General features: G+C 55.3%; 1 protein-coding gene across 1 annotated transcript; it reads right to left on the bottom strand.

Moving 5' to 3' along the window:
- Positions 1 to 215: 215 nt before the first annotated feature.
- On the bottom strand, positions 216 to 8,992 carry ADAMTS4 (ADAM metallopeptidase with thrombospondin type 1 motif 4). The gene is made up of 9 exons (XM_003481414.5): positions 7,931 to 8,992; positions 6,489 to 6,812; positions 6,107 to 6,239; positions 5,375 to 5,545; positions 3,759 to 4,045; positions 3,466 to 3,652; positions 3,044 to 3,219; positions 1,925 to 2,100; positions 216 to 1,419 (listed from the first exon to the last, which is right to left on the bottom strand). Exons 1-9 carry the CDS (start codon positions 8,666 to 8,668, stop codon positions 993 to 995), a joined length of 2,619 nt encoding a protein of 872 aa, XP_003481462.3. The 5' UTR covers positions 8,669 to 8,992; the 3' UTR covers positions 216 to 992.

Below are 8,992 nucleotides of genomic sequence, written 5' to 3'. Positions count from 1 at the left end.
TTACGTCTCCATGAGGTTGGGAGCCTCCAGAGATCAGAGAAAGAATTGTCCTGTCTCTGATAGTCCTTCGGAATCCAGACTAGGGTTCTGCCAACCAAAGGAATGGAGCCTGGGGGTAAAGGCAAGCACCACTGATGCAGATCTTCACCTTCAAGTGCACTGCAGCCTCCATGGACAGTGGAGGTAGACAGAACAATAACTGATAGCAGCTGACATTTGTTGAGCACTTACCAAGTGCTAGGCATTATTGCTAGTTCTTTATTTACATTATTTAATCGTTACAACAAAGTTCCAAGGGAGGTATTATTATTGTCAAACGAGGAAACTAATGTTCAGAGATGTGGAGCCAGGGTGCAACCCACATCAGTCCGACTCCAAAAGGAGCACATAAATAGCAGAATTTATATTTTAAAAAATATGATAATCCCTTACTCCCTGAAGGCCCATCCTACCCTTGACTCTTCCTTTCCCAAAAGATAAAATTTAGGGAGAGGAAAGCTGGGCAGGATGAACCTCACACACACACACACACACACACACACATACACATTTTCTCACACACAAACACACACTATCACCACCACCCTGGATTTCCTAGCCAGGGTGAGGGCTATGAGAGCAGGGGGACAGGTACTCCAGGACCCTAGCCCTTATCCCCTTCCCTGGTGCTAAATAAAAGTGAATAAATACCAAATAAATACAACCGGGGCCCACCCTGCCTTCCCCCTCCCTCCTGTGACCCGCAGGGCAGAGGGGGCAGTTTAGGTAGGGGACTGCCTCCCAGCCCCTTCCATCCACCACCCATCACTGCCATCCAGGGCAGGAAACCAGGGCAGGGCCAGCCTGCGCATTAAGGCAGAGAGGAGGGGCAGAGCTCGCCCTCCCAGCCCCTCGCCATTGCATCTTGGCCTGAGGGAGCCGCAGAGCCCCTCATTCTCCCTCTGCTAAGTCCGAGGCCCGGGTGCCCAGAAAGGGCAGCCGGGATGATGAGGTTATTTCCTGCCTGCCCAGGAGCGCCGCCGAAGGATCTCCAGAATCTGTGCCTTTCGCTGTAGCCAGTCCCGGGGAGTAGAACGTGGCGTTGAAGGAGCTGGTCGGGGCACGAAGAAGCTGTATCGGAGGCGTGTGTTCTGGGGGTTGCCAGCCACTAGGACCTGCAGCGTTAAGGGCTGCGCCAGGGGCCCGTGACCTGACAGCGTCTCAGAGGCTGCCGTGGCCCCGCTGTAGCGCAGGCTGACTGCCCCCGGCAGTACGACATCTGTGGCGGAGGGGATCAATGTGTATTCACCATTGAGGGCGTAGGAGCCATCTGGGAGCTTCAGGGCCAGGTAGAGGCTCCGGGGACCCTGGGTCCCCTGCTGGCGCACTAGGATGTGGGTGGCCCCCGCCGGGATGGTGACCACATCGTTGTATCCGTACCTGTGTGGAAGGAGTGGAGGAGAACTCAGCATCTTCCTGAATCCTCTCAGCCTTTCTGAGCTGTGTTTGCATAATTGCATGTGTGTACGGGTATGCAGATGCTTGCCTCCCTGGACCTATGTGAGTTGTCCAGCCTGGCTCTGAGCTGCATGTAAATGTGTCCTTCTTTCTCTTCTCTCTGGACCTAAATTACACTCCTGCCCCTTTATTGGGGCACCCTTCTAAGCCCTGCCTCATTGGTACCTGTCCAAATCCTACTCTTCCTCCAGGAAGGAGGTCACTTCCTAGGGAAGCCTTCCCTGATGCCCACAGGGACCCTCACAGCAGCCCAGGCTGATATCTCTGAAAAGGGACACTGCTGTAACTGCTTACTTGTCTGTCTCCTCCACTTGACTGTAAGTAAGCTCTTTGAGAGGAGAAACAGCGTTGAGTTCACCTCTGTATCCCCAGGGCCCAGAATAGTGTCCAGGAGGGTGAGAGGAGGAAAAAAAAATAGTGGATGAACCTGAATTTTTTAAAGGAGCCAGACTGCTTGCTGCAGCTAGAACCATCCCCACCGCACACCATGCACTTGTCAAACTTCTTTTTGGAGCCAATGACGCGGTCACAGCCAGCATGGATACAGCGGCCCTGGACACAGACTGAGGAGCTGTCTGGGGAACAGGGGGTCCCATCAACCACCTGAGGAGAAGAAAAGGAGTGATGAAATGATCTTCCTGAGTCAAAAGGAACTGGTAAGCTAAACAAGGCCCACAACCCAGCAGGGAGGGGATGCCGGGAAAGTTGGGCGAGGGAGGGGATATGGATGGAGTGTGGCGGGAACCCCAGCCACCATGAAGGATGGTAATCAAGATAATCAACCCATCATTTTCAGAGCACTCACTATGAATTAGGCACTGTGTTAAGTGCTATATAAGTCTCATAACCATTATTTGAGGTCTATAGCGATGGAACACTAAGGTTTAGAAAGGTCGGGAGCTTGCCCAAAGGTTACACAGCTGCCAAGCAGCTCTCAGTTCCAGATACCAAGCCCTAAACCTTTGTAATACTTGGTAGCACTGACCAAGCTGGACGCTAGAGGGCAGCCAACCTTTAGGAATTCTCCCCAGAATGGGGGCAGGGAGGACAGACTGCTAGGCTTGTTCTTCCTTCTTCAGCCTCAACCTAGGGCCCTGTCACAGAGATGGCAGTGGGGCAGTGGCGTGCAGGGACATCACAGATTCCAGAGGCCTATTCAGTGAGGGACTGGCCAGCCATGAGCTCAGTGAGGCCACTTCTGTAATTTGACAGAGGAGCCCCTGGGAAGGGGGTCAAAAGATATGCCCCAAGACTGTGTGTGCTTCCATTCTCACAAAATGGAGTACTGGAAGATGGGGAGAGAGGAAAAGAAAACAAGGGAAATGGGACAGGCTAGAGTTGTTGCCTCATTGGCAACTTATCCGGAGCCCAGGGCTGGTTTCCCAAATAACTATGGACAGAGATGTCTGAATGGACCCCTGGGCATGGCTGTGGGAAAGCCAGCCATGGGGCTGTTTTGGAACTTTGCCATCAGAGAGGAAAGGGCCTGTTGGGGAGCATGTGAGCCTAGACAGGGCCCGGGGGGCGGGGGCATCCTGGTCCTCACCCGTGGCTCCAGCACATAATAGTAGCCGAGTGCCCGGGCCTGGCAAGTGAGTTTGCACTGGTCCCGGGGGGCCACACCCGTGTAGCGAGGCACCCAGTCCATGGGCCCTGGGAAGTTCTTGAAGAGATCCGTGCGGTGGTTGTAGGCAGCACACTGCTCTTCACGGAAGGTCAGTGCTGTAGGGTTAAAATGAACAGTCAGAGAGGCCCTCTCTCTTTACGCTGCCCCACCAGCCCCTCCAGCTAGCCTCTTAGACCTCCAGATGGCCAGGCCTCTCTCTCCCTCACAGACTTGGCCTGTCACTTTCCTGAGGGTAAAGTCGCTTCTCTCAACAGCAGGGACTCAACACCTCCTTGGTCTCTGAACTCAAGGGACAATCCTTTCTATTCTACTGATCCATCCCAAGGGCTCCCATTCCTCACCTGAGCCAGTTGGGCAGTCTTGGGTGTTGCAGGAACGGAAGCGGGTGCGGCGGCCCTCACAGTACTTGCCACCATTCCGGGGGATGGGCCGAGTGCAGTCCCGGGAAGAGAACTGGACACCACCCCCACAGCTCCGAGAGCAGTCACCCCATGACCCCCAGGGACCCCAGCCACCAGCCTGTGGGATCTGTAGAAGGACAGAACAGAAAAGTGGGATAAATATACTTTCTTGGGCTCAGGGCCAGTCCCCAGTCCCCCAGGCCCTCTTCCCCATCCCTGCCCTGGGATCTCACATTGAAATCCTGGAGCTGGTCCACATGGAGGCAGCGACCACCCATACAGGCCTGTGAGGGCCCACAGGGGGTACCATCGGCCCAGGGTGAATGCTTGGTCTGGCACATGGCGTGGCCATTGAGATGGCCAGAGCACCAGAGGGCAGCACAGGGTGGCGGCAGCTGTGGACAATGACGTGAGTCAGGCCCAAAGGTCAGCTGGCACTGGCGGTCAGCATCATAGTCCTTGCCAGGGAAAGTCACAGGCAGATGCAGGGGAGCCTCTGGCTTGTCTAAGAGACAGTGCCCTGGGAAGGAAGTAGGGGTATGAAGTCAGCAATAGGTTGAAAAGGTGCCAGCTGATCATCAGCTGAAAGCTTGGGCTCCCAGGGCTTCCTAGATTCTAAATTCCAAAGCCTAGAACTTGAAGAAACTTTAAATAGCAGCTACTGGTAGTTCCTGTCATGGCTCAGTGGAAACAAATCTGACTAGCATCCGTGAGAATGAGGGTTCGATCCTTGGCCTTGCCCAGTGAGTTGGAGATCTGCGTTCCTGGGAGTTGTGGTTGTAGGTCACAGAAGCGGCTGGGATCTGGTGTTGCTGTGGCTGTGGTGTAGGCTGGCAGCTGCCTCTCCGATTTGACCCCTAGCCTGGGAACCTCCATATGCCTCGGGTTTGGCCCTAAAATAAAGGACAAAAACAAAACAAAACAAACAAACAAAAAGCACAAACAAACAAACAAATAAATAAAATAGCAGCTACAATTTATTAGTTTTTTTTTGTTGTTGTTTTTTTGTTTGTCTTTTTAGGGCTGCACCTGTAGCATATGAAGTTCCCAGACTAGGGGTTGAATTGGAGCTGCAGCTGCTGGCCTGTGCCATAGCCACAGCCATGGCCAGATTTGAGACGGTCTGTGACCTTCACCACAGCTCATGGCAATGCCGGATCTTTAACACACTGAGTGAGGCCAGGGATAGAACCTGTATCCTCATGGCTATTAGTCGGGTGCATAACCTGTTGTGCCACAGCAGGAACTCCTGGAAGCTTATCTTGTGATGAGCACTGACTAAATGCTTGACCAATTGTATCTCTTTTAATCATGACCAACACCTGTGAGATGGTTAATGTTACTATAAAATACTGCCTATTTTATAGATCAGCTACACAGTAAGGAAGCAGCTTACTCACAAACACCTACACACATCTGAAGAACACGATTAGGATAGGAACTCAAAGCACTAGATCTTCCTACCTATTCTAACCAACTACAGAATTCTTGAGTCAGCTTCTCATCAACAACCCTGCCCAGTGGTAGTCATCTGCTGGGCCTGCACAGCCCAGGTGACAAGGCAGTCACCTCCTTCACAGCTAGCCCATTCCAGTGTTGGACAGTTCTGGCCCTTAGAAGTCAGTTCTAATCCTGTTGAGCCAAAACTTGCCTCCTGGAGCTGTGCTATTTATTCTGAGAGGAAGTGGGAACCACACAAAGACAGTAGCATTTCTCACCCTGTCCCACACTGCAGAGGAGGCACACTGGAGGGAGTAAATTTGGCCCATGCAGAATGCGGCAGAAGAGAAAGTACCATGGGGGCAGGAACTGAGCCCTGCACAGGGTTAGGGGAGTGCCATCTGCTTACCATAGCCATTGTCCAGGAAGTCAGTGATGAAGCGGGCACTGCAGGGGGACCAGGGCTCTTCAGGATCCACATGAGCCATCACAGGAGCCATGACATGGCGAGAGGTGCCCCCAGGCCCATTCAGACCAACACAGGGCTTTGAGTTGTCATGGAGCATGTTGAAGACATGGCCTGTGGGAGCAGAGGCCCTGTTAGGATCTAAGGGTCCAGTCCCTATGCCCTCAGGGGGCTGCGGAGCCATCATGAACCTGGTTCAGCTATGGATGGTCAGATCTATTCCCCAGCCCACTCTGCCCCCCAACCCTTTTCTGGCGCTCTGAGAGCTCCTCAATACATAGTCCCCATTGCTCTGTCTCCCCTCCCCCTGTAAGACACTCAGGGCCCCTCCCTGCCCACTTTTCCTTAGAGCCGAGGCTCCCAATCCTGATTCTATCTTCTACCACTGACTCTTGTGAATAATCTCCTTTGATATCGTGCCACTCCCCTCCAAACACACAGAGTTCACAGTAGATTCCCACACACTATCTCATTTAATAGAAAAATCTAAACATTTATCTGCATCCAGAGCAGAAAAGGGTAATCAATGGCCCCAGCTTTGGCCTGGGGAGAAGGAAACAAATGCCTCGTGACTTCCATTTGCACCCTGGTGAGCTCACTGCCCTCTCACCTCACTCACACCCTGACACCTCTTTCACCCATCACAGGTGCCCCACGACCCCACGCCCACCTTACCCAGTTCATGAGCAGCAGTGAAGGCTGATTGGAGCCCATCATCCTCTACGATAGCACAGCTCCGAGCTGGGTCACACACAGTACCCACGTCAGCCATGCCCAGAGTGTCACAAGTAGAGACCCCACACAGGTCCTGTGGAGAGGGATCATAGACAATACATGAGGAACCAAGACACCAAGGTCCACTGGGCTGAGATCCAGATTAGCGGGGACCTGGGCACTGCATAGGCAGCACTGTCAGGGCCCAGACAGCACTGGCAGTGTGGCCGGGGCCAGGTACCATGTTGAACAATTTCGGGAGCACCACTGACATCACAGTCTATGCAGTGGTGCTTCCCAGGGTGGTGCAGTGCATGGCCTGAGGTGCTGAGTGAGGCCTCACCTGACGGGTAAACAGAATGGCTGTGTCAAAGTGGTCAGGGTCCGAGTCCTTGGGGGTGTTGAGTCCTCGCTGCCAGGCACAGAAGCTGCGCAGGGTCTGGGCGGCACTGGGCCCTACTTGGGGTCCTTCCTCACCTGGGCCCAGAATCACTAGCCGAGTCACCACCAGGTTGACAGGGTTGCGGATGCTTGGATGCTTGAAGGCCTTGGCCGCTGCTGCCATAACTGTCAGCAGGTAGCGCTTTAGCCCTGCCCCGTGAAATGCCACCATCTTGTCATCTGCCACCACCAGGGTCTCCACAAATCTACTCAGTGAAGCAAAGCGCTGGAGAGGAAAAAAGGGGAGGAGGATCCTGAAGTAGCCTCCCAGACCCATGGATCACTTCTCCCCTCCCTTACTTCCTGGGTCTGGAACTCAGCAGAGCCAGCTGGGCCACACATATCCCATGGGATTACTGATGGGTCTTAGTTGGGCCTTCCCCTCCACTCCAAATCCCAGAGCTTTTCTGGTAACTCTGAGAAAGCATCTGTGGGTTCTGAGAAGGGGAGGGGACAGGGATGCCACGTCCCAGGGCCGTGTGGGCCCCAGAGGTGAAAAACAGCTGGGACTGCCTCTGGGAGGGACTTTGGGGTCCCCCAGGCCTGAGTGTGGCTGGGGCCTGCAGGACTGGGGCTAGAGGGCTGGGCTGCAACGTGTCTGCCCTGTGTGGTTGGAGGAACAATTCAGTCAGCAGCTAGGGCCAGGGCCAGATCTCAGCGTGGCGGGTGTGGAGGGAGCGTCTGGTCTGGATTAAAGCTAGAGAGGGAGGGAAGAAGGAAGGGAAGAAGGGGGGAGACTGGGGGTGGGAGGGAGGAAAGGATGGAGCCTCGGGCAGCCTTGCAGCCAGTCCACGGTGTAGGAAGGGGACTGACCAGGAGGGGGTTCAGGATGCCTTTTCTCCCATGTCCACTTTTGCCCTAGTTTGCAGTTTGCCAGAACAACTTTGAAGGCAGTGTCAGAAGCCAGAGACCAATCCCTTGGGCTTCAACCCTCACTCCTTTAGCTTATGGTGCGGGCGAAAATCAAATTTGGGGCCCAGAAAAGAGTCAAGGCCAAGGAGCTGTTAGGCGGGCCTCATTGTTGGGGACTGTGCCAGTAGGATGCCATGGCCAGGCAGGGGCGGAGTGGGGAGAGGGAGCAGTCATTCCCACCATAGAGTTTCTGACCTACCTCTGGGAACCCCACCCCTTGGGATCAGCGGCAGTCTGGCCAGAAGGGTTAGGGCAGGGAAAATCCAGAATCTTCCCAGGAAAGGAGGCTAGTGGAAAAAGAAGAGGCAGGCAGAAGGGAGGGAAGCAGCAGTATGGCCAGAAGTGGAAGGGGGTGGAGAGAAAGTGAATAGGGGTCAGTAGGACAGACATGGCAGGAGGACACTGCAGGACACAGACTCCAGGGCTGCCTACCTTGGCCCTTCGGGGGCTGGAGCTGAGGTTCCCAGGAGGAGCCTTGACGTTGCACATGGGACCCTGGCCACTGGCGGGACTCTTCCGGCGTAGAATGTGAGCGCCAGGCCCCCCGGCAGAGTTAGGGGTGCCTCCTTCCAGGGGCTGGATGTGGAGTTCGGTCCCCCGATACTGCAGCACCCCTAACAGAGATCCCCCGTCCCAGTGAAGAGATGCCACAGACTCCGGATCTCCGTTGATGGTGCCGGTGAGGTAGGTACCCGGCTCTGCCCCACCCAGCAGCTCAGGCGCCTGGCCCAGGTATTGCACCGTCAGTCCCTCGACCCGCACGCCGGGGTCCTGCTCCAGCTCTAGTAGTAGCACCTCCCCAAAGGCTGGCAAGCGGTACAACAACCTGGCAGGGGCGCCCAAACCAGGAAAGACGCTGCCATTGAGCTTCTCTGGAAACACGATCTCCTCCTCCCGGGGGAGGGGGCTGGCCGGCCAGGCTGAGGGCAGGAGGGAGGCCAGCAGTAGCAGAAGCAGCCACAGCAGCCTGGAGATGGGCACAGTGGGGAGCAGCAGGCGGGGCTGGCTTCCCCACCGCCAGCACCCCGCCAAGCCCCTCCCGGGATGCGAGTCCGTCCGGGACATGGCACTGGTGCTGCAGCTGGGAGGGACTGAGGCCGTCTGGGCACCAAGTCCTCCCCGCCCCGGCTTTGGAAAGCTTCTCTCTGCAGCCTGGGGGCTCGGACTCATGCCAAGGTCAGAGGCAGAGTTTTCAGAGGGGCTGGGGACCTTCGGAGAAGATGGAGAAAACTTGGCCCTTAGGCTTAGGAGAGGTGCCTGGTGGTCTGGTTCCTCCAAACTCTCCTCCCACACTGTCCTCTCCGGGATCTTTGTCTCTCCCTGCCTGTTTCTGCAGCTTCTCTAGTCTCTGCCTCTGCACTCTCTCAGGCTCGGTCTGGCTTCGCTTCTGTGCCTGCCCTCTCTCTGCCTCCTTCCGCCGTGCCTTTGTCTCTGTCTCTCTCCTCCTCTCTCTCCCGTGTCTATGTGTCTGTGAATCTCCCTGTGGGTTCTTCC

Source organism: Sus scrofa, chromosome 4 (genome assembly GCF_054392235.1).
Source record: "Sus scrofa isolate SSC_HxYL_T2T_F1_AM1 chromosome 4, Sscrofa_HxYL_maternal_Yorkshire_Landrace_v2.0, whole genome shotgun sequence".
Lineage (NCBI taxonomy): Eukaryota > Metazoa > Chordata > Mammalia > Artiodactyla > Suidae > Sus > Sus scrofa.
Note: the sequence above shows the minus strand (reverse complement) of the source record. Positions and strands in the feature narration are given on the sequence as shown.

Excerpts from the sequence above, each read along its gene's own strand:
- ADAMTS4 (XM_003481414.5), bottom strand. The coding sequence starts at position 8,668 with ATGAGTCCGAGCCCCCAGGCTGCAGAGAGAAGCTTTCCAAAGCCGGGG. Across the intron at positions 2,101-3,043 it reads ATTATGTGCTGGAGCCACGG|GTGGTTGATGGGACCCCCTG; the intron begins GTGAGGACCAGG and ends TCTTCTCCTCAG. Across the intron at positions 1,420-1,924 it reads GGCTCCTTTAAAAAATTCAG|GTACGGATACAACGATGTGG; the intron begins GTTCATCCACTA and ends CCTTCCACACAG.